Source organism: Cinclus cinclus, chromosome Z, assembly GCF_963662255.1.
Source record: "Cinclus cinclus chromosome Z, bCinCin1.1, whole genome shotgun sequence".
Lineage (NCBI taxonomy): Eukaryota > Metazoa > Chordata > Aves > Passeriformes > Cinclidae > Cinclus > Cinclus cinclus.
In genome coordinates, this window is record NC_085084.1 from 31,149,891 (window position 1) to 31,175,026 (window position 25,136).

At 41.1% G+C, this 25,136-nt stretch overlaps 1 protein-coding gene across 1 annotated transcript; it reads left to right on the forward strand.

Annotated features, from left to right (window-relative positions):
• The first annotated feature begins 10,407 nt into the window (after positions 1 to 10,407).
• FEM1C (fem-1 homolog C) lies at positions 10,408 to 22,316 on the forward strand. Its single transcript, XM_062513668.1, has 2 exons — positions 10,408 to 10,951; positions 20,936 to 22,316. Exons 1-2 carry the CDS (start codon positions 10,408 to 10,410, stop codon positions 22,243 to 22,245), a joined length of 1,854 nt encoding a protein of 617 aa, XP_062369652.1. The 3' UTR covers positions 22,246 to 22,316.
• Positions 22,317 to 25,136: the final 2,820 nt, after the last annotated feature.

The window sequence follows — 25,136 nt, forward strand, 5'->3', positions numbered from 1 at the left end:
TTGTGCTGCAGAAAAGTTAAGTCTGTGGAGACAAGGGGCTGCTGTGCTGTCCACAGCCCTTGCAAAGCATCTTCAGTGCAGCCAGTCTTGGTGCCTGGGACAGCAGAAAGACCTGAGCAGAATTAAGAGGGTTTCTCAGTTAATCACCCCCAGTGTGCCCAAGGTTGTGAGCGGTATCTGTCAACAACAGGCAGCTGCCTGCAGCAGTGCAGAGTCACCATAAGCAGGGTGGGGCTGGGCCTCTCCTCTTCTCTGCTCTTCTATGCTCCCTTTGCCACAGTGGGGTGGCCAGAGCCACCCAAACTCCTTGGGAAGTACCACAAGCACTGTGAGCAAGGGTGGAGAGTTTCAGCCGTGGGAGGCTTTTGGCACTCTTCTGCCAGTGCTGATTCACTGAAGTGCTGTCTACAGTATTTATAACATATTTATTTTTTTCCTCACAGTGTAAATGTACTTTTTTTTTCTGTGATATTTAAAATGTCTATAGCATACAGCCTATAAACTACACCAATGGGGAGATTATGCAAAGAAAACAGAAGGAAAAGAAAATGGGAAGATGTGTAACAGTAACAGGGGTAGATGCAGCCTGTCCTGAAATCTTATGCAGACAAATGTTTACAAAAGGAAAAAGAGGCTTGGACCAAACCTCAGCAACCCAAAGATTCCTGCTCTTGGACTCCTGAGCTGTTGCATTGCTGTTGCTAGTTATTTCTTCCACCTCTATAAAATCATTCCTCTGTGTGATCCCAGATGGTACCAGTTGCTTTGCTGGTGAGAAGCCCATATTACAAGTAGTATGCTACTGTGGAGCTCTCAGCCAATGCTCATCAGTTAAAGTCCTCAGGTCATTTACACTTTAATGTTACTCTCTATCCATAGCTAGTTAGAAAAAAGTGTTCCCACAACTGTTACTGTCTGTTCATATTGCTGCATAGTCCCTTCAAGAACCACATAGACTTGACACTGAGAGCCTGCAAATAAAAATAATCATTTCAATGCTGAGATGTGCTTCTTGTCACTACTTACCACTGTCCATCTTCCTGCCACACTTACCAGGATGCTTAGCATGCTGACCTGCTGGCTGGCTACTGCTGCAACTCCAGCCAAATGAAGCTCCTGATACTTGTCTGAGGCTGTACTTGCTGCTGACTGCAGTTCTGCTGTACCTCTTTCCAGGCAGCTGCCTTCATGCTATGTGCAGAGTTTCCTGAGCACTGCAGCAGAATGCAGCACTCAAAAGTGTATGTAGGGATACTCTGGCAAAGGGTGGAAATTTGTATCCTTCCATGAGGAAAGTCTAAGACATGAGCATTTCATCAAGCTGTGACCTGATCCTGCTCTCACAGTCAATGATGCTAGTATTGGAAAAGCAAGCTGAGCAGCCCTCCCCTGTGTTTGAAATGGGAAAAGAAAAAGGGCTCCAGAGCTTTGACTACAAATTAAATATATAGAATTATGTCTAAAGCTGAATTACTACTGCTCTACAGGAAAAGCTGAAGAAAACTGTTACCATGACTATTGCATTTGCAAAGGAGCCTTTTAACCTCCATCTCAGAGCACTCTGCAACCAGCAGTCTCGGCATTGTCTCCTCCTTCTGGAGGTTCCAAATGTTAACATTGATAACACCTGTCCCCTTTCTATCCTGGCAGGAGTAAACAAAGGGTCAGAGATGGGGCAAGACCTTGGGGATGCTGAGCATCATGTGGACTTGAATGACAGGATAATGGCTTGGGTGGCACAGCCAAGGCATGGTAGTTACCTGGTTCAACAGCAGTGTTTGAAGCAGGTCCTTTATTGATGGTCGGAGATCCAAAGTGCCCAAGCAGATGAGGAAAGGTAGTGGTCAAGCCAAAAAGGCTGGGCCAGCAAGGCAATACACTGGAAAAATGCTCTCTGGCATCAGTCTCAGCCCTCTCTCCCACAAAGCAGGTTAGGTGTTCAGAGATGTCCCCATGCTTTGCTATGCTCAGCTTTTAAATGAAGGCAATGGTCTTTATGTCACAGGCAGCTACACATTTAAAAGTCTTGCAGGCATTGTACAATGGAAAGCAGAGCTATACACATTCCATATGCGTAATGGTTTATTTCACTTTCTCTGCAGCTGAATATCTGAGATCTTAAATTTTTCTTTGTTCTGCCTGAAGGCGTATAAGGATTTCTGCAAAAATGTTGAGACATATTAACTGGAATAAGCCATTTTCTGTGATTTTTTTCTCTTTAAAGTACCTTCCTATTTCCAAGTTTCTGGCATTCATTTTACATGTTTATCTATCAACTTGACCTGTGGAAAATCTGAAGTCTTGCAGCTGCCACCTCGCCCGGCATTGTATTTATCCCTTAGAGAAAGGGCAAAGTGAAAACCGCTGATCTTCCATCTCAGAAAACTACCAATCTCATTTGGTGTAACCACTAAATGGGAGGGAAAAAAAGCAGAACCAAAAGCAGAACCCAAAGCAGATAAGGCAGCTTTTCCTCAGATTTGACTGCTGGGGATGGTTTGCCTGCACTTCCTGGCTGATAACCAGAGTTCAGAGGTACCCAAGGTACCAAGGACATTACCTGGGTACCCAAGGTCCTAGTGGCATATATTCCAGAGAACATATTTATTATTCTTAAATAAGCTAAGGCAATCTGTGGCAAACAGCTTTAATGAGGTCAGCACAGATAGCATTAAAAGCTAAGCAAACATCTCCACTCTGCTCTAACTGAATCTTCTGAGGCCTGCTTGCAAGAAACCCCAGTAAAATGCATCCAGCTTGCAGAAGAAAATTGAGCAGATGCTTTTACCTTGCAGCAGTGGAGCTGGCAGCCTAGATAAGGAAAGAACTGGTTACATGAGTGTCTCTAGTAGACTAATACAGAAATGTGAAACCCATTTTCAAAGGCAAGTGCCAAGAGCTTGTGGACTTTCCTGAAGCAGGCTGGTTGTCTGGACAGGAGGATGTGGGACAATGCCAAGGGTATGGCTGGGATTGACATCAGCTCCCCAAAGAGAAGAACTACTGCCAAAATGAGACCAGTCTTATCCAAGTATCACCAGACAGGCAGAGACACCTCTGCACAAGGGAACTGAGAAACTCAGTAGCTGAACCCTATGTCATTTTAAAAAAACCACCAAGCCTCTGCCTCCTAATGTAGGCTTAAGCCAGATTTGGAAATAGCTTTCCTGTTAGTCCATGCCCTGTCTTTCTTCAGGGTCAAGCTAGAGTCAGCAATGACAGACAGACTAACAAAAGAGTCCTTAGTCATGATTTAGTAGGAACCTCCCTCCAGAGAACTCTTCACTAAAGGCCAAACACTTGACTCTGACCAGCTGCTCATGGAAATGGTTAGAAGGCAGAAAATGAGAGCAGAATTTTCCAAAGCATGCAAGCATGTGACAGCGTGCGTGTACACTCACACACACACACACACACACGTGTGGCCAGAAACCACTAGGAAATGGGATTCTTTCTGACAGACAGAATTGTTTCAGGATATATATATATGGCAGTGTAAAAGGTCATGGCTAGTCTGAACAGCTCAGTGCCTCTTCAGACTTCCAGTGACAGTTACAGCTGCAGATGACTGAAATGTAGGGATGCTTACAGCACTTGCATCTGAAGCCAAGGACTGAAATACTACCCGCTTGCTCCCAGCCACTCAGCAGCTTCTGTGAGAGCTGCAGCATGTGGCGTGCCGCAGTCCAGCTCGTTGCCTAGCACTCATACTCTGTTTTGTTTGCTCTCTCTGATTATGCTGGCTGGGGCTTAGGATAAATGGAGTTTTCATCCAATTACCCCTGGGCACCCCTTTCTACTGCCATCTATTTGAGGAAAAGTAGCTTTATCACATGTATGTTTTCTTCCAGCTCTTTTGAACTCCCCAGAGCCTTTAGAACATTTCATTAACCCCGAGTGCTCACTAGATGATCAGCTCTGTAGTTTTTCTCTGCAATGAATTAGCAGAGAGGTCTGTGTAAATGCTTGGGAGTTAAGTATGCACATTCCCAAGTATTGTGATTAGCCTAGTAGGTTTCATTGTAGGTGAAATGTCTGTTCTATACTTGGAGAGCAGAGGATGTAATATATTTTTTATTCCACCCACTGTGAAAATCTTGCAAATTCAATAGCTAAAATTATGTTTACCAACACTGTTAGGCCCATCTTCTCCTTGGCCTGGGAACTAAGAAACAAAAATAACGGGGAATAACTTGTGTAGTTTCAAAAAAGGGCAGCACAGAGACTGTTAGCCAATTGTTCTGAAAGTTTCAAATCTATAATTTATCAGAATGGGTACAGACTGAGGGACACCAGAGGCTTCTGGAGCGTAAGTATTAGTCAAACTAATCAACTGTAAACAAAATCACAGTACATTCCCAAAATGTCTCTAGTAGAAGATCACACCATGGCAGAGCACTGTTCAATCCCAGCATGACTAGCAAAATGAACACACCTGGCTTTGCCTAATAGCAGCACAGTTAAAGTACCATGAGTTAAGCCAGCTAATTTGTAAAGCTAAGCTATTTTTAAAGTCTCTATCTTAGACAACTCACAGCTTTAAACCACTGTTCCAGTGAATCTGAGACTATCCCATATTTTGCAAACGTTGCTTTAGTAGTGAAATTTCCTCTGGTACTTGATTTTGCTACATTTAAATCCTACTTCGTAAATGTACAAGTCTTTGTGCTCAAGATCTGCTATGCTCAAGATCTGCTATAGGGCAGCTTCTACCACAATGCCATACTGAAGAGGCAATGTATGGTCATGCACTGGCTAGCAGGAATGTCTTAAGCTATATGAATTCAGATGTGCAGGTTTTTTATTATGCATGCCAGGGATTGCCAGGAGAGGGGGAAAATTCTGTTTTCCAGGAGAGAAATTCAGCTCTCAGAAGCTTTGAAATACTGTCTTAAAAGCTAGGTGCATCACTGCTGCTGATTTTAAAGATGTACATGTTGAACATCTGAGAATTGCAATCTCTGTCAATGTACTTTCAACCTCTTGAAGTAACATCAGGGAGAGAGGAAAGGAAATTTTGCAGCTTGTACGTCAAACACCAAAATAATGTAGGTTAATTAGGATGTATAAACCCTCTGAATTCCTTTACAATTTCTTTATTTTTGCCTGTTAGAAATCCTTGCATCATGTGGAATAGCATCTGTGTCCTGTAGCATATTTCCATTACTAAGCTACTGTATGTATTTGAGGGAAGTTAATTTATAAATTATTTCTATTATATGAAAATATATATCTGCAGGCATACAGCTATACAAATGTATAATCTAATAGCTATAAAAATAGTATTATTTGTAAAACTTTTTACATACTGTAAACAAACTTAGATCATTATCTTCTTATTTCCCTGTTTTCACAGTACAGAAGAAATTAGAGAGCCAAATACTGTTATGGATAGTTGGGATAAAACCCTGACTCCCCAGGAAACAAATTGTCAGGCTTACACCCCAGGGTGAATAGGTGGAGATGTTTATTTCCTCATAAGAAAAGAGGCACCTCCTGAGACCAGACTTCTCTGTCTCAGCCTGTATCCAAAGGCAGACTGCAGACAGTGTCTGCAGTCAGCTGTGAGTTAAACACCAAGAGACAAGGGAAGCTCACAGCTTGCAGGGGTTCAGCAAACATGCCAGAACTTTCCAGATCCTGCCGACTCGCATCTCCAGCTATCTTACAATTTCTCATGATTTTAAAGCAAATCTGCACACGTCTACATGTTTATATAACAGCTAATGACTCAGCTTCCAGAATTTTATTTTATTTATTCCAGAATTTATCATCCAGGATGATAGAAAGAAGAGTTTCCAGTTAAAGGAAGAAAACTTGTCATCTGGCTTGTCCAGAGTATACTTCCATATGAAGACTGGGTTTCTAGACTAGAAGTTGAAAATCTAGATCATTAATGTCACCTCATGTGAGCAAACACAGTTTAGGAAACAAAGGTGATACATCAACCACACCATGTGTATAATCTCCCCAAGATGAGGGTGTGCCTAAGGCATGTGGTACTTGCTATCCTGAGGGAGAGAGGGGTAATTTGTGATGCAGCACACACAGACTTTGCTCAGGCTCAGGCAAGGTGAGAAGGTTCCTTGAGCCCTCATCCTGGCCCTGGCCCAGGGGTGCAGGCTTGTGTCCCTGGCCAGTCAATGCAGGGGTCTCCCCACTATGTCTCAGCCCTTGGCAACAGACATTTCCAGCACAGGTGTCTCTGTCCTCACAAAGCTCTTCTGCTTTATATGAAAATACATAGAAATTCATGGTTAAGAGCAAATTTCAGTGATTGCATGTAGCATCAGAGGTGGTATCTGTGATACCACTGGGGCTGCCAGAGGCATGGGCAAGTACTGGCAACCAGGAAGGGGCTTTACTAAGCTAAGTCTGGCAGCAGTTCACAGGAGTTTGCCATTCCTCCCCTGTTGCCCAGTAGTCATGGTACCTCGGGGAAGACCTAGGATTCAGGCTATGCTTTAACAGGTGTTTCAATGTATGGAAGAATTTAGCCTTAGCTCACATGTAGCCAGTTGCACAAATGCTTTACAAATGTGTCTGCTCAGCTTGCCATTTGCTCTATCTCCCCTTTTTGGAAGCCAACTTGATGCAGTATCCTATACTGCCTTCCTGACTTGACTCTCAGCCAGGTCTGTGTAGGCAACTGGGTGCCAGTTTAGGGAAGACACACACTGCAGACATAACACAGAGCAGCTGGAGTGCTTGTCCACCTTGCAAAATGTAACACAGATTTTTCTGAGTTAGCTTGAGGCCTGACAGAAGTACAGTCATGCTGGGGATACCAACTGTTGCATGAACAAAAGTGGGATAAAGAATTTGAAGAAATCACTGAATTAATGCATATGTATATGCCTTCTAGTGCCAAAGTTAACAACTGAGATGTGGATTAGATTTCTCTTCGCTGTATTGCTGAGCATTATCTCCCTTGAGGATGAAGAAACCTCTGCACCTTATGTTATATGACGGATTAAGTTTAAACCTTAAAGCATGGATTGGTATCTTTTATTTTTGATGGTGCTTCTGGCACACTAGGTCAAAGTATTTGGTTTTTACCTCCGAGAAATAGGTCTTAGGTTCATTCTGGGAGCCAGACAGTAACTACAGTAGGGAAGTTCAGGCTGGGGCCATACCATGCTGGTCCTCACTGTCCCCAGAGCCAGGTACTGCCAAGCAAGGGCTTTCTCCACAAGGCAGTACAAAAGTGTGAAACTCACAGAACAGCAGTCAGGAGGCAGCCACAGTATCAGACCTCCTTAAGTCCACTTACATCATGAGAATGGCCTTTTTACAATATAAATATGATTAAATTATTCTTGAAGATGTTTGTATAATGAGATATGAAAGAGAAAAATGGCAGCAGGGCACTTAGAGAAGTATGACTCCTGTAAAATTTTCTTTAATAATTTATTTCTCTGCTTAATTCATAGATGACTACACTTAGTTACTCTATGGCAGATTTCAGAAATATCATGGCAGACTTATTATTTGCCAGAGCAGTAAGATATTTTTGTATAAAGAAGAAGCCCACTGGTCTGACAGACAGTGTCCAAACTCCCCATCGGTGTGCCTTGTGGTTGCATGCAAGGGTTTATCTTCTGCCATGGTCCAGGCATTACATCTCTGCAGAGGCCATTCCTGTTCCTCTCTGGCCTACTTGATCAATATTCCTCCCCTGGACCCTGTCTCAGGGCCTTGGCCTAATTCAGAGCTGGGAGAGGATGAGGACAGGCTGTGTATAACACCCACAGATGCATTACTGCACCCACTGCCCTGTAGTTTATAAGCCTGTCAGTGCTGACTGCACTGCTCACTGCCTGCCTGTCCTGAAAACTCCAGCGACTGAAGGGGGAAGGTCAGTCAGGTTATCATCTCCATGTCCCCTCCAGCACAGACCTGTTCCTTACAGTACCTTATTTACATGTGCTATAATTTACACAGTCCACCATCACTATCAACTAGCTCCCACAACTTTCAAATTATTTTTCTGGCTTGGCAGAGCCTCCCTACCAGCCTATTATTTTTGATGCTAAGTATGCCTTTTCATCTGTTCATTTCCAACTGCTGTTGACTACACCTGGCAAATCTCTTCAAATAAGTTCTCCATTCCACTGACATTTCTTGAAAATGCTATTTTTTCTTCTTTGCCACACTTCCTTCTAATTAAGCATTTTCACACAATTAGATCTTATAAAGCCTCTCCATAGGTTAATACCACTACTTCCTTCAAGACTTTAATGGCTTTACTTTATATTCCCATCAGTTTCTTACGATCTTTCTTCTTCTGAGCCTTCCACACAAAACAATCAGCAGCCTGTGCACCATCTTGCCAACACTGGGTACAAAGGGCCACTCAGTCTCTGATACATTGCTTTCCTACATAAAATTACAAATTGAACTGTTTTCTCTCTCTCCCTCCCTTCCCCGTGCCACCACCCCCCCTCCGCCCTTGTTTTGAAGTGAGGAAGCTACCAGATTGCATTTCAAATTTATGTCCAACTTGATGCCCATTAATGCTTACAAAAATTCTCTGAGTTTGTTTCTGCATGTGGCTGCTTTCTGAGGCTTCCAGACTTGGTTGTGACAGAATTTACACTCCCTTGTTTAGGTGCAGCTCTTTTAGGATTTTTGTCCCTTTTATTACCACAGTAACACAATAATTGCCACATCCTAATCTTGTAGCAAGTCATGTGTAATCTCAAGAAAAGCAAATTTTGCACCAAACAGCAACATTGTCCACATCCAGAGCATCCCCTGTGCTGAAAACATTGTACTTTTAATCCAAATTTTTTAAATTAATGAAGGATATACTCACAGAATCACAGAATCATAAAATAATTAAGGATGGAAGGGATCTCTGGAGATCATCCAGTCCAAACTCCCAGCAGGGCAGGGTCACCTAGAGCAGGTGGCACAGGAATGCATCCAGGTGGGTTTTGAATGTCGTCAGAGTGGGAAGAGTGAATGCAACTCCCTGAGCAGCCTGTTCCAGTGCGCTGCCAGCCTCTGGAATTTTCTGTGTTGTAGTTTAGGGATATTACTCCTCGTACTACCGCAGGGCACCACTGAGAAGAGTCTGGCACCACCCTCTTGGCATCCACCTTTGAGGTATGGTATGCATTGATGAGATCCCCTCTCAATCTTCTCCTCTCTGGGCTACACAAGGCCAGCTACCGCAGTGTTTCCTCGTAAGGGAGATGTTCCTGATCCCAAACCATCCTGGTGGTCTCCGCCGACCCTCCTCCCCAGTTCCTTGTCTCCCTTGTGCTGCGGAGCACGAGACAGGGCCCAGCAATGCCGGTATTCGGCACGGATGCGTCCGTACAAAGCCCACGGTGCGTTTATGAAGGGGGTTCCCAAAGTCCCTCTGTGGGACTCTTCTGTGGGACCTTAGCGCCCCCCTCACCGCCGGCTCCCCCGCGCTGCTGCTCCCTGGCGCCCCCTAGCGGTCCGCACGGCGCCCGCACAGCGACCTCGAGCGGCGGCGTAGTCCCGCCCCCGGGAGCGAGGGGCGTGGCTCTGATTGGCCGCGGCTCGGCGGCCCCGCCCCCTGCGCAGGGCCGGCCCTGGCGGCGGGGCTCGGCTGTCATGGAGGCGCCGGACGGAGCGCGGGCAGCGGAGGCGGGTGCATCTCTCTGAGAGCAGCGGCGGCGGGAGCGGAGACGGCCCGGAGCGCCCCGGGGAGGTAACGCGCGGGTCTGGCGGGCCTTTCCGGCCGGCTCCGAGTACGGCGGTCGCGGGTGTTGAGTGCCGTGAGGGAAAGAGGGAGGGGGATGGGGCCGCCGGGCTCTGGGCGCAGCGGGTCCGGTCGTGAGGCGAGCGGATGGCTCGGGCTCTCCGCCGGGGCTTGGCCGCAGTGCGGCCGTCGCCTTCCCCGCCCGACTGCCCTGGAGGTGCGTGGCTGCGGGTCTTCTGGCGGGAGCCGGGGACTCTGTACTTGGGATACGCCCCGAAACAAGTCGGGGGAGCAGCTCACGGAGGAATGAGGGAGAAGAGCATCGTTCTGTGTCTGGTATGGGTGACGCGGTGGTAGGATCAGCCCCCTCCTCCCCGTGGCTTCCCTCAAGGGCCACCGCGCGGCCCGGGAGAGTCCCAAGGAATGCAGCTGGACGCCGGCGCGCCACAACAGCGACTTGTCTGGGTGTAGCTGTGGGAAAATACAATGCGGTTGCTTGTTTGCGAAGTAGGAGGTGAAAACATCGAGAATTCTCCTTTTGCAGATTTGTGATAAGCATAGCCTGTGCTTCTTCAGGACCCTCTTCGGAGTCTCCATGTTGTCCTATCTGGATGCAACTGATCTGACAAGAAGCTGGGGACATTCTGTTTGGGCTAAGCACTTCTAATAAACTCTTGGCTGAAAAAAACAGGTGTGTATCCATCCGGCGGCAGAGAGGTACAGACTAAATGGATCTAAAGACAGCAGTCTTCAACGCAGCTCGTGATGGCAAGCTGCGGCTCCTTTCCAAGCTACTGGCGAGCAAAACAAGGGAAGAGGTGGCCCAACTGATGTCAGAAAAAACCAATGGTGCCACACCACTTCTGATGGCAGCCCGCTATGGTCACCTCGACATGGTGGAATACTTGTTGGACCATTGCTCTGCCTCGATAGAGGTTGGTGGCTCGGTGAATTTTGATGGTGAGACCATCGAGGGGGCTCCGCCGTTGTGGGCAGCGTCAGCCGCCGGCCACTTGAAGGTTGTTCAGTGTCTGTTGGATCATGGTGCGTCTGTCAACAACACGACACTGACAAATTCGACACCACTTAGAGCTGCCTGTTTTGATGGTCACCTGGAAATAGTCAAATACCTTGTGGAGCACAAAGCAGACCTGGAAGTATCAAACCGTCACGGGCATACGTGCTTGATGATCTCATGTTACAAAGGCCACAAAGAAATTGCTCAGTATTTACTTGAAAAAGGAGCTGATGTGAATAGAAAAAGTGTTAAAGGTAAGTTAGTTTTTTCACTTTCTTGGTGGTAAATAGAGGTAAAGTTGCTCATTTACTTTAGGAGTCTGACATTAAAGAAAAAATCATCTGTTCTCATAAAGGGTAAGATAGAAAGTGTTTATAGCTATGTTTTTACTTTTTGTTTTTAATTTACTATTTTTTAATGTGAATTATAAAATTTTGTTTTAAATTCATACATTTTAATCTGAAATCCCTAATTCTTAAGACTTGGTCATCTAAAATGTCACATTTATGCATGTGTTAAAAGCTAATAAACTTGCTGAGAACCACTGTATAGTAGGTGAGTATGTCTAGCAACATACTCAGCAAACACGTGTTCTTGGTTTTTGTACTATTTCTTAGCAAATCAAGTATGCTGTACATAAAACTGATCTGTGCCAGTAAGGCTGGTCTAAGGAAATATATGAAAAAGGAGAAAAATTACTTTCTGCATTGGAAAATGAATAACCACTTTGTTCTTCACCCCTCCCTCCAAATTACCAAGTAATTTTTTACCTTTTTTAGTATTAGTAGACAAAAATATATATTAGGATTAAAGAAATGGAGATGCATGTGACTGTGATCTCAACAGAAGGACTTCCAGTGGTCCACAGGTCTCCAGCCTGTTTGCTCTTGTTTACAATTGCTCTGGCTTTACCACGCAAAGTGGAGATTTCTGGATTTTTCCCCATGTGATCACAATCAGCTGGACATCTAAAAGTTTTGTTGCATATCAGACTTGTATTTAGTTGTGATAGCCTGAAAAGCATGCAAGTTACAGTTAATTTTTTATCTTACTGAGTCAGGATTATGTTTTAGCAGATTTTGGGTTTTTTCATATATATAAACTAATCTGCTGGAAGTTCTTTTTGTATCATAATACTTCTACTGCCTTATTCAGGCTAATTATATTTGTAACTGTATACTGTATCTCCCAGTCATTTGTGCTAAAATATCCTTTGTGTCTAGATTATTGTACGATACTGGTAAATACCAAATATGAGAGTAACCTTGAGAAAAGCTTCTTGGGTAAATATGCCTTTTTTCAGCAAATCTTGCAAAAATGTGAGTTTAACGTAAAGAAAGCTAAACTACAGATTTGTCATGGAGGTGGGTAGAGCAAAATAAATCTTCCTTTGTAAGAGTTTGAGATTGCTTATGAATCATCATGGACTTGTGGTAGGATAAAAATGTCATTTTATTAAATAATGTTCTGGGAATAGCAAGCTAAATATAATGTGTGTAAGCGCTGAAAACTTGGATTTTAGTTTTAAACGTATCCTTTTATATGATAGGTTTGAACCAAGCAATGCTGTTAAATGTTTGGTTTAATAGGGAAAAATATGTAATTCTGCAGCTCTCTTTATCCCCCATTTTGTGTTGGTGGAGTAGGTTTTACCTTACTCATCCTTTTTATTCGCTTTAGTAGTGAATTGGCGCTTTTTGTCTTTGTTTAAATGACTGAGGGTTTTCTCAGTGCTGTCAATTATTGTCTTAATTCCTTTCTACTGCTTTTTGTGTCTGTGTGACTTGTGTCTAGGCACATGAGCAAAGGTTATTATGGTAGATAAATGATCCTTGATTAAAGAAGTTGGATTGGATATGGTTCAGCTTATTAAAACTCGTTTTATACTTCAAACTGTCACGTGCACACGTGGATGTGTGTATGTAATACCTATCCGTTGGTCATGTGTGGAAATCCGCTCTGGTAGGACAGGAGCATACTTTTTGATATGTTAAAGAAGTCTGATCTCTGAAGTTACTGAATGAGCAGTGGTGAGTTAAAGCAAGCAAGAAAAAAAGTACTATAAACCCTGAAAGTCATCTTTGGAAAGGCAGAAGAGCTGAGGAGAGTTGGTAGCCATAAATATTGTAACAGTGGCTGAGATTCAGCAGGTAACTTCCTCAGTTTTGTTTGATTTTAAAATTAATCCTACAGAACTAATTCTACATCATCACCTTCCCCCTCAAAGAGTCTTGTTTATTACTTTCAGTTTTTACTCCTCCCTGCTGTGTACTAAATAGCTGACAGTGTGTCCTGTGCTTGTAGCAGGAAGTTAATAGAGCACCTGAGTGTTCTGCTCCTGACTAGTAGAAGTTGTTGCTGCCCTTATATGTGAGCTCTTTTTAGACAGGCCTCTTCCTGGACCATGTGTAGAGAAGCCTATTGTTCCATGACAGATGTTAAAAAAAATAAAAAATTGCCACACTTTAAATGGCAATGCTCCTTATAAGATCAGAACTATGTAACTTCAGTAGAGTTGCTGTTGTGGGATATTACTATAGGTGGTTTTTCAGATATTATTCTTAGAACTTTTGTGAGGGTGGGGGACAGAATTACTTGAACTGTATATTTTGATTTTTCCACTGGACTTCCGTATTGTAAAGTAGAACTTAATACATGTTTTTAAACCTCATGTACATACAGATATGAAAATGTTCCAAAGTGTTGACAGTTGCAGGGAAAAATCTGGATACTTTGGCAGGAAATAATAGGTACATTCACATGCATCTAAATGTATGAAAGAATAGGTGAAAACACGGTGGAATCCTGCCTCTAAAATGCAGAATCCTGCAGCTGTGTTTTGGACTATGGAAAGTTGGAGTTCAGAGGTTATTGAAGAAGTTACAGAAGGTACAGCCAGGAAATTAAGATGTTCATAAAGATTTCAGAGTGTGTGAGGTAAGATGCTACATTGAGGTGAGTGAGGTGAAGTGTAGGTGTGGCAGCATAGCATGGTAGGTGGTGCTGAAGAAGAATGTTTGGGTAGATGAGTCCTCAACTGTGAAAGATGACCAATGGCTCTGAATTTATAGTACAAGTTTTGGTGGCATTTGTTTCTACTGCTTTGCAGACCTGAACTTTCTCACAGTTTGCCCAAACTTCTATGTTGGATTTAGGCTGCAAAACAGTAAGCAAAGCATTTTTTAAAAAAATATTTTAAATTATATGAACAGTGTAAGCAATGGAGACAAACTGATAGGTTCAGTCAGAAGGATGGATGGGTTTTATTATTTTGTAATTGTGGAAAACAGCAAAGATATCCGTAGATAGGAAGCAGCCTAAGCAATACTTCACAAAGTGAATTAATTTACCACTGTCTCTGATTCATAGCTTTCTACAGTGTACTACTGTCATGGTTTAATGCCAGCCAGCAGCCAAGCCACAGGCAGCAGCTTGCTCACTTCCCAACCAGTGAGACCAGGGAGAGAATACTGGTGGGTTGAGATATAGACAGTTTAATAGGGAAAACAAAAGCACACAAGCAAAACAAAACAAGGAATTAATTCACCACTTCCCATTCCAGGCAGGTGTTCAGCCGTGTCCAGGAAAACAGGGCCCCATCACATATAGTGCCTACTTGTGAAGACAACTACCATGACTCCAAATGTTCCCCCTTTTCTCTTTCTTCCCCCACCTTTATGTACTGAGCACGGTGTCACACAGTCTGGAATATCCCTTTGGTGGGATGGAGTCACCTGTCCCAGCTGTGTCTCCTCCCAGCCTCTCATGCACCCCCAACTTCCTCACCAGTGTGGCAGCACAAACAGCAGCAAAGGTCTTGGTTCTGGGTGAGCCCTGCTCAGCAATCACAAAAACATCTCTGTATTATCAACCCTATTTGTGTTCAGCACAAATCCAAAACACAGCAAATTAACTCTACTCCAGCTGAAACCAGCAGAACAACTTGTTTGACAAACTGCAAATTAAAAATAAAGTTTAATGAGTTTCACTTATAGTTAATGATCTCTCAGATGGCAAGTTTCTATGCTGTTCCTAAAAGTAGGAAGGTTGTGGATAATATTAGAGTAGCAGAAACACATTTCTTTTCAGAAGGTGGAATCCCAGAACTAAGACCTCAGATGAAGTACAGTTCTGTCTCTGTGCCAGATGAGGAACTTGTTATGTGTCTGCTGCATTATGAAGCCTGCCAGTGATTTGTTGTTAGAGTGGTGCTACCTTACCATTACTTTCAGAGCAGATCTTGTGTTCTCAAATACAGTGTTTCACTGATGTATTTCTGTGCAGTCTTCATTTGGTGATGTATAGACAGGGAAATGCTTACTCTTATAATACAAGTGTCAGTTGTTTTAGGGATTTCGGATTACAGAGTTGGATCTTTGGGGCTGTCTTTGTTTGATTTTTTCATTTGAAGTACAGTATTTCATGTAAGTTCCGCAGTAGAACTAATTTTACTTCAGCCTGATTGTAGAAAAATCCTATACTTCTGCTTCAATTCCAGACAGGATAACTAAGATACTGCATTTTGAAAATTTCCAGTGCACAATTTAATAGTTTGTGTTATACTTTTTTCTCCTCCTCCAGATTTGCAGAAAGGAAGGGAAAAAATCCATTATTGTAGCAATTAATGAGTTAGATTATAGATAAAGTATGCATGTGCTGGTAGCCAGGATGGGCCAAATGCAAGGGAATTTTAACACCTTTTTTCAAAATACGTGCTAGAAAGGCAGATGTTTTACCTGAACATAGCTGGTGAGTCTTTCCATTGCTCAGTGGCTTGGTATGTGGTTTGTCTCTTCAAAGTGTTTTCTGTGGTTTTGTTAGTGGTTTTCACCCACTTTTTTCTGCCTTCTGTTGTTAACAAACTCATTGGCTAGCCTAAAGACTGGTTTTTCTCCTCCAGAATATTAGAAAATCAGAATTCCTAAGAAGTGCTGGACTAGACATTCTCTCAGTTGTCTTTTGAGATATTCACAGAAGTGTATGATTGCATTAAAAAAAATACTGTGATTATTAAATTCCTCTGGCACAGTATTTGATAGTTTTGTAAAATAATATGGTAAACAAAGTTTGTCGACTTTGTTTCCTCATTTTGGGAAGTATAGAAGCATACAAACCTCTGTTTCTGTGGGTACTGTATCAAGGCCTAGTGCTATTTTAAGTATTGTTCTTTGTAAGGGCTACTGGAAGGTGCAACACTTAAACCTGCTGGTAAGGGAAAAAGTCTTTATAGTCATGGCAGACCCAGAAGTAGGGGATTAGAGAGAGTCATGCTCTTTCCTTCATGACAAGTGTGGTCTAGTATATGTTAAAAATAATTAATTTTCTTGTGCAGTAAACATTAAGGAGTCTTGACAGGTTTGTTTTTCTCCAAGGGTGTTTGTCTTTTCTGGTTTCCAAGGTTCACAGGAGCACTGAGGGGGCAGGAAGGGGGTAAAATAACCTCAAAACAAAGGTCCTTGGGTTTTATTTCTGCTTGTTGTTGTTGTTTTTTGCTGTTGTTTTATTGTGTTTTTTTTTTAATTCTCCTTGTGAATAAACGCTTGCTCTAAAAGTGTGCTGTATCTTTTTTTTGGGGGAGGGTGCTTGACTTTTTTCTCCTTTTTTTGTAAGTATTGCATGGTACAGGGCGCTGAAAAAGTTGTAGATACTTTGTGTGTGACTGTGTGTGGAAACTGGACTTCAGGAGGAATGTCTGTAAGTTAAATATGCTGTTTATGTTTAATTCTAACTGAAAAGTTTTTGTTGAAATTAAATCATTAACAGCTGTTATTCATTTAATAATTGGTAAACTTGATAATACAAGTTCTCATGAGAGACTTCAGTGAGCAAGACAGCAATTCTCTCAGCATGTGGAAATTTGATAAAAATTGTTGAGGTTAGCAGTTCTTTGTGTTTTTTAGCTAGTTTCTTGAATGAAAGACATTTAATTTTTATTTGTTATGCATACTACGTGTTAGGATGTATAACAGTTTTCTTTCAGCACACTGTCCATGTTTGTATCTATCTGGCAATACTTTTGAATCAGTAAAGACTCTTGGAAGACTGAATTACTTCAAGTACTGTGATAGAAAAAGAAATGAATGTTACATGAAAAATTTCAATTTATGAAAGTGATCAATTCATTTGCAAGGCTTCAAAAATATATACAGGTGCTTAGTTTTACACACTGGTCAGTCATTTAAATAAAATACTTTTTTCTTTTGTTTTTAATGATCTTGGATAGAAAATCAGATTGGTGTTAAGTTTTAATGCAAATTTTACAACGTGGGAATTTGAGAAAGCATTTTGGAAGTATTGGGAAGTAGATGCACTAAATTGGTTGCAGATCTAGTCAAATAACTTTCTGTGTCATGGCTTCATTTTCTTTCATTGCCTTGTCACAAGCTATCAGTCTATTTTGGGAATTACTTGCTTCTGACATAGAAAGGCCTGTCCTCCTTATGAATTTGAATACCCACCCCCACTCCAGTAAGCTTTTGGAAACACTGGGTAGTTAGTTTTGTGATACATGAAGTGTTTCTGGAATGTTCATGGAGTCCTGTTAACGAAAAAGCAAAATGTGAAGATGCGATGCCAACTAGCCATACCTTTTCCTGTACTTTGTATCTGTAAGGTTTGGGAGGACTGGAGATGGGGTTGCTATTTTTAATAAGAGGAAGTTATTAGGTAATGTGAATAGTAAAGTTTTATACAGATAGAAGCAGTTTGTAAGCAGTATTAGCAGTACAATATAGTGACACTTAATATTTAGCAGAGAAGTGGACTACCAGAACCATCTGCAGTCCAGCTCCTTGTCTGTGCAAGGAGGAGCCTTTCATGTTGTGGTAACACTAGCTATCTTTGATATGTGATTTAATCCCTCAGGGTCATTTTACAATTTAAAATTGATTTTAAAAAATTAAATACAACTTACATTGCAATAATCATTGCCACCTTTAAAAAATTACTTTAATTTGACCAAACCCAACATATGTGTTTCTTGGAAAATTGGTTATCAAAGAGAATGACTTTCAAATTACTTTTGCTTTTTGTTGGCCTTTTTTCTTCATAATACAGCAATAGATAAAACATTTTTTAGTTTGTTACTGAATAGATAATGCTACAAAAATTGAATTAGCTGCTGAATTGTGTTCAGCTACTGTTTGTTACTATAGTGATACTATAGACAATGTAATGTTTTGAAATGGATGAGTTAATTCACAGAATAGTGGTTGATTTGCTGTTATTTATTTGAACTCTTCAATACCTCTTAATTTGTGACCAATGCTTAGCCTTTGATTTACACATTAAGGCCACTCCCATGTTTTCTTTCAAACTCTTCCTCTCATTTAACAGTTGATACTTGCTAGGTATAGATCACTGGCAGTGTTATTTCTTAAGGCTGGGGTTTATGTTTGGGCTTCTTTTTTTAAGTTGGTACCTCTCAACTGTCTGTCTACTCCTAGGCACTTTTCTGTGGAAACCTGTGTTCCTTATGAACTATTCTTCCAACTGCTGTATCTGTACCATCCAATCAAACTTCAGTTAGGTGCAGCCACTATAAATTTGTGGTGATGGCCTTGCATTATTAGATTGTACACTGCATAATTTAAGATGTGGTTATTTAATTCTAAGGGCTACTGTAGTGTAAATAACTGAAAATTACTTCTGATAGGCTGTTTAAACTGAAATCAGCAATTGTAATATCAATAAAAAGAACTAAATTGTTTTAAATTTAGAGCATCCAGTTGGAAAGAGCAGTGAAATTCCTTGGAGTTCTGCATACCTGCATTGTAAATTAATGGCATACAGACCCCTGGATTGAGTTTACCTGGACTGTGGCCAAGCTTATTTTGTGTGGATTTTTTTTCCAGTCATAGTGTGTATGCCTGGCAATTGATAAAAGGGTGTCAAAAGCAGCATTACGTGGTAATGGATGTGGAGTATGTAATATGCATACCTAGTACTGTTCCAGTTGTCAAAGGTAGCAAAATATGTATTAATAGATGTTACTGATGCCTTTTGGCTTATTTGTCTTTAATATGCTTTAATGTTACTGTTTTTTAAATATATAGAAGATATTTACTTGAAGGTAGAAACAGCTGCCAGTTGCAGAGCTCTGCCGTGAAGGATATTGTATGGAATTGTGTACACCCTGAAGCAGCTGTGCTAACTGCTGGTTCAGTCAACACCCATGTACATCTTGTTTTGCCTTTATCAATAAATCCAGAACTGAAGATAGTCTGAGGGACCAGGCATTCTTTAGTTTAGGATTGACTGCTGTAGTTTCATTTTAACTTTCAACAGCATAGCTAGAAGAATAAAATGTGTGTGTGTGTATTGGTAAGTTTGTATATAGGCCTACATTTGACATCTTCCTCTCATAGGAATGTCAAGGTCTTGTCCTTTCTCAGTTGGTATATTGACAGTTTTCTAGTTTATGATGTCAGATTGAGACAGAATTATAGTTGATAGGCTATGCATGCCAAATTTGCCAACTTTCAATCCACCTAAATTTGCTTAAATCTCCGCTCCTGCCATTGAAAATTTTGTTAGTCTAGACAGAGATTGTAGTGTGACTGACGTACAACTGACTTAATGCTATTAATGTTAAAAATTGCCTGAGGTATTAGAAAGGTGGAAAATAACTTCCCTTTGTATGAACTAGATTTAACTTTATGAATCCTGATCTAACAGGTAGTTTCATGTGCCGTTTTGTGTTGGGATGTCTTCCTCAGTTTACTTCTTAGCAAATGTCTGTAAAATCATTGGCTACTATTCAGAAATGTTTCAAGAAAAGAGTATTTTGAGAGCAAAGCTCACTGTCAATAAAAGAAGCAATCTACTATTTTTTAGGGTTTTTTTTCTTAAAATGTTTGAATTTTGCACTTAAAATACGATTCAGGGGACAAAGTATGTTCTTAACACTGGTGTAATTGCAAAAACTTGAGTCATAAGCTTTAGAAAATAACCTTTTTCTCACCTTTTGTATGAATTTGATTAGTGTGTTGGCTCAATTTGGTAGCCCCATTCACTGCAGTCCTTTGAGCTCTGCTACATCCAGTGCACCATGACTCTAGTCATTCCACAGTTGGATAACTTGTCCACAAGGATGTTGTGGGGAACAATATGGAAGACAAAAAAGGCAAAAATCCTGCATACACTGTCTTCCCCTCATCTACTGGATGGGTATTATTCCAGAAAGATATCTAACTAGTTAAAACAACTTTTCCTTTGTCAACCCAAGCTGATGGTACCTAATGATTGCATTGTCCTTTAAATGCTTTACACCAGCATTCAGGATAATCTTCTCCATATTTTTTCTGAGTGCTGAGGTGAGACTAACAGGTCTGTAGGTTTCTGGGTAATCCCTCTTTCCCTTCTTGTAAAATAAAATAACACTGGTTAGCTTCTGTTCAGTAGGGACCTCCCCAGACTCCCAAGACCTTTAGTAGCTGATGGAGAGGGGTAGTGCCATAACAAACATCAGCTTCCTCAGTACTCTGGTGAATCCCATCAGATACTGTAGACTTACGAACTGTGAACTGCTACAGCTAGTCCCTGAGAAGTGTCTAAACAAATGGGAAGTTGCTATTCCTGAAGTCATCCTCTAAATCTGGGGACTGGGCAGATGGTAGTTTATCTATAGTACTAAAGACTGAGCAAAGGAAAGCATTGAGTGCCTCTGCACTTCTTCACCCTTAATAGTCAGATAATCATCTTAAAGAAATATTTTATTTAGATCTCCTCTTGCTATTAGTGTACTTTAAAAACGCTTCTTGTTGTCTGACACAATACTGGTCAGTTTCAACTCTGATTGAGCTTTGACCTTTTGCATCTTATCCCCTGCGTATATGAATCACAGCTCTTTCCAATTCCTGCAAAATCTGACCATTTTTCCAGATAGCGCACAATTTCTTTTTCCTCCAGAGCTACAAGAGGAGTTTTCTGTCCAATCAAAGTGGTCTCCTGTCCTATTTGTTTGACTTTTGATACAAAGGAATTGCCAATTCCTGTACTTTTATGTAGTAATTCTGGTTTGGGGGTTTTTCTTAAATCTGTGTTTCAGATAATCATATCAAGCACTTCTATTGTTATAATTGCCTGGCTTGCTTTCATAGTACATAAATGGGGAAGCAAAAGCTATTTTAAAACCATTAATATTTGGGGGATTTTCACTTTTTTTTTTAACTAGTCACATGGTGAGATTTGGACTCTAATTTGATATGATTTGTGTAATTGTGTTTTTTCTCTTGCAGGAAATACAGCACTACATGACTGTGCAGAATCTGGAAGTTTGGAGATAATGAAGATGCTTCTCAAGTATTGTGCTAAAATGGAAAAGGATGGTTATGGAATGACTCCCCTTCTGTCAGCCAGTGTGACAGGCCACACAAATATAGTGGACTTTCTGACCCAGCATGTACAGACTAGTAAGGCTGAGCGCATAAATGCCCTGGAACTTCTAGGAGCAACATTTGTGGACAAAAAGAGAGATCTGCTTGGTGCTTTGAAATACTGGAAAAGAGCTATGGAAATGAGATACAGTGATAGGACTAATATCCTCAGCAAACCTGTGCCACAAACACTGATTATGGCTTATGATTATGCTAAAGAGGTAAACAGCTCAGAAGAGCTAGAAAATCTTATTGCAGACCCAGATGAAATGAGAATGCAAGCGTTATTAATTAGAGAACGTATTCTTGGCCCTTCTCATCCAGATACATCCTACTATATTAGATACAGAGGGGCTGTGTATGCAGACTCCGGAAACTTCAAGCGTTGCATCAATTTATGGAAGTATGCTTTGGACATGCAGCAGAGCAATCTAGATCCGCTGAGCCCTATGACAGCCAGCAGTTTGCTGTCATTTGCTGAACTTTTCTCCTTCATGCTTCAGGATAGGGCAAAAGGCCTGCTAGGCACTACTGTCACTTTTGATGATCTAATGGGTATACTGTGCAAAAGCGTTCTTGAAATAGAACGGGCCATGAAGCAAACCCAGTGTCTTCCTGATCCAGTACAGCTGAACAAAGCCCTTTCCATCATCTTGCATTTAATTTGCTTGTTGGAGAAAGTACCTTGCAGCTCAGAACAGGAACATTTTAAGAAACAAACTATTTACAAGTTTCTTAAGCTTCAGCCTAGAGGAAAGAATAACTTCAGTCCACTTCACCTTGCTGTCGACAATAATACTACGTGTGTTGGTCGTTACCCAGTTTGTAAATTCCCCTCTTTACAAGTCACTGCTATCCTGGTGGAATGTGGTGCTGATGTAAATGTCAGAGACTCTGATAACAACAGTCCATTGCACATTGCTGCACTGAACAACCATCCAGACATCATGAATCTTCTTATCAAGTCAGGTTCACATTTCGATGCCACAAACTCATGTAAACAAACAGCTAGTGATTTGCTGGATGAGAAGGAAATAGCAAAGAATTTAATCCAGCCCATAAATCATACTACTTTGCAGTGTCTTGCTGCTCGTGTAATAGTGAATCATAACATATGCTATGCAGGGCATATCCCAGAGAAACTAGAGAACTTCGTTTTGCTCCATAGATGATGTGTGGCATTCCACAGCACTGTTTTTGAAGCACGACATAGTGATACACCAGCGTTCCTTTAGCTTGCTACATTTTGCTCTCATTGGCTAGTGTGTTAGCATCAGATCTGCAGAGTTGGTTACCCAGTATTTAATATGAATATGTCATATAATATATTTTGTGGATTATTTAGAAATGTAATGCCGTATTTAGACTTTTTAAATTGTCTGCCAAAGGCTTGTCTTTTCTGGTCTTATTTGCCTGTTGGGTGTTGGGGACTGAGTTGAGTATTTTCCACTGATGTCTTTTTACTATAACTGTTATGTGGATTTTATACGGTTGGAAGGTCATCTTTTTTTTGGTTTTGCTTACGTGTTTCTACTCTTACTCTCTTCTTTTTCTATGGACTCATTGCTAAACTGTGCAAGTTGTATGGACTTGTTAACATTTGCAACTACCATAAGTGCTTTTATCTTCTCTATGCACTGGCTTAAACATGACTGTTGTGTGTGAGCATATTTCTATGCAGCACTTGGCCAATTTCAACTTTAATGCCAGTCTTGTTTTGCTGTTTGTTTAGAGCTCTCTTGAAAATGCTGTCTTCATAGCATGGTGAATTTTGGAGTTATTTATCACCTCTCCAAACCTGGATTTGACTTCTTTGACTGCTGCACTGAGGTTGCTTTCATTTTGATCCTCTGGAACTTTTTCCTAAATTGGGGAGAAGAAAATCATGCTTTTTCTCTTTGTAGTCCACTTGAACTTTAAATCTGAATATTGTTCTGTTGCACCGTGCAGCTAGGGGAAGAGTCCTCATGATGTACAACTGACAACTTCCCCTCTGCACTAACGTCTTGCTTGTGCTGGTTATGTGACTAGATGTGAAGTTGGCTCAAAGTTTAACCTCAAACCTTAATGATGCACTTCTATGAGAAATAGATCAAATATATGCTCTGCTTTAAAATCTGCAAATCAGTTTTAGCTATGAAAGAAAACTAAAGCATGTTGATGGCATGATGTTTATCAGTCCAGATCTAGACATCATATAGTATAGTAAGTGGCTGTCTGCCAGGGTATTGAAAGTTCTATAGCAGTGTCCTTTTTTCTTCATTTTAGGTATCTTTATAAATACTTGCATGGTTTTTTCATCTCTGCTATGTCAGTTGTACTTAACAAAAGCAGAAGTTCTGTTGTGTATATAGCTCCTATTAAAGTACCTATTTTTTATAATATTTGCACAACAGCTTAGCTTTTGCAACAGAAAGGGCTCTTTTGACTTGATAAGAAGTCTATAAATGAAGATCATAAATGTGAGTGCGATTCAGGTAATTAATATAATTCAGCACTTTACTATTGATTAATAGTAGGATTTATTATGGCACATTAGCCCTACAAATGTCTTAAAGTGAAATTAATTTCTGTTGGATAGGATAGGGTTTACTTGCAAATTTAGTTGTCTAGCATATTGGGTATTCTTGACTTAATGTTTTATCTCAGTCGTGCGCAGTAAGCATACCTATGGGATTCTTGCTCCAAAAATCCAACAACTTGTTTTACGACTTTATCAGAGATAAGAGATGTTTAATATCCAAATTGATTGGGTTAGGAGGGTCTTTTCAATACTTTAATTTTTAAGCTGATGTTAGAACATGTTTGTCATTTGTGGTTGAACTTGAGGAAGAGCGTGTCTTGGGAGCACATAAGAATAGCCCTTCCTTGTTTTTGTTCTGTTTCGGCATTCCTGCCAGTGTACGGCAGTGTACAGGTGCCTACTAGCTTAGCCATTTTTGCAAAAATTATGGGGATGTTTTTAAGCAAAGATACATTGAAAGCAGTGCTGTTTGTGTATTGTCACTACCAGACTTGCTGTTTTAAAGCAATTTTCACTGGTTTGTCCCTTGCCATGTCTGTGTTCTATACTGTTAAGAGAATCATAGATTAATTTAGGTTGGAAAAGGTCCTTCAGATCGAGTCCAACCCTTAACCCAGCACTGCCAAGTCCAATACTAAACCATGTCCTTAAGTGCCACATCTACATGTCTTTCAAATACCTCCAGCCATGGTGACTCAACTGCTTCCTTTGGGCAGCCTGTTACACTGGTTAATCACTCTTTCCATGAAGAAGTTTCTCCTAATATCCAATCTGTGTCTCCCCTAATTCAACTTGAAGCCGTTTCTCCTTGTTGTATCACTCATTACTCAGAAGGAGAGGCCAACTGCCACCTTGTCAAAACTTCCTTTCAAGTAGTTGTAGAGGGTCTTGAGTTCTCCATTGAACCTCCTTTTCTCCAGGCTGAGCAACCCCAGCTCCCTCAGCTGCTCCTCATCAGACTTGTGCTCCAAACCCTTCCCCAGCTGTACTGCCCTTCCCTGGACGTACTCTGGTACCTCAATATCTTTCATGCAGTGAGGGACCTAAAACTGAACACAGCACTCAAGGCGTGGCTTCACTGGTGCCCAGTACAGGGAGACAGTCACTGCCCTGATCCTGCTGGCCACACTACTGCTGACATAGGCCAGGAGACAGGTTTCTCTTGGATTACACAAGACTAGTCAATAGACTGAATTGCTGTGATTTATAATGCTTAGCGCACATGCCACTCAGCTTTTCATTTGTGAGGATGTGTGGTTTGGCTTTTGAATTTATGCATTTTAATGCTTTTCTGCTGCTCTTATAAGTGGGGATAATCAGCAAATCATACCATGCTAGAAATACATTATATATTAAGACGTAAAAATAATTCTTTTTGTATAGGTCACAGAGAAAAGGATTTTTAGAGTTCTTTAATTTGTAATCTGTTCTGCTCTGCGGTGCTTTTAGTTTAAATTTCTGTCTTTATAACAGACAGTTGCCCTGATTTAATTTAGTTGGACATTATTAGTTGATGTTTGAGCCCGAAGAGGAGAAGGC

Excerpts from the sequence above, each read along its gene's own strand:
- FEM1C (XM_062513668.1), top strand. The coding sequence starts at position 10,408 with ATGGATCTAAAGACAGCAGTCTTCAACGCAGCTCGTGATGGCAAGCTG. Across the intron at positions 10,952-20,935 it reads GAATAGAAAAAGTGTTAAAG|GAAATACAGCACTACATGAC; the intron begins GTAAGTTAGTTT and ends TTTCTCTTGCAG.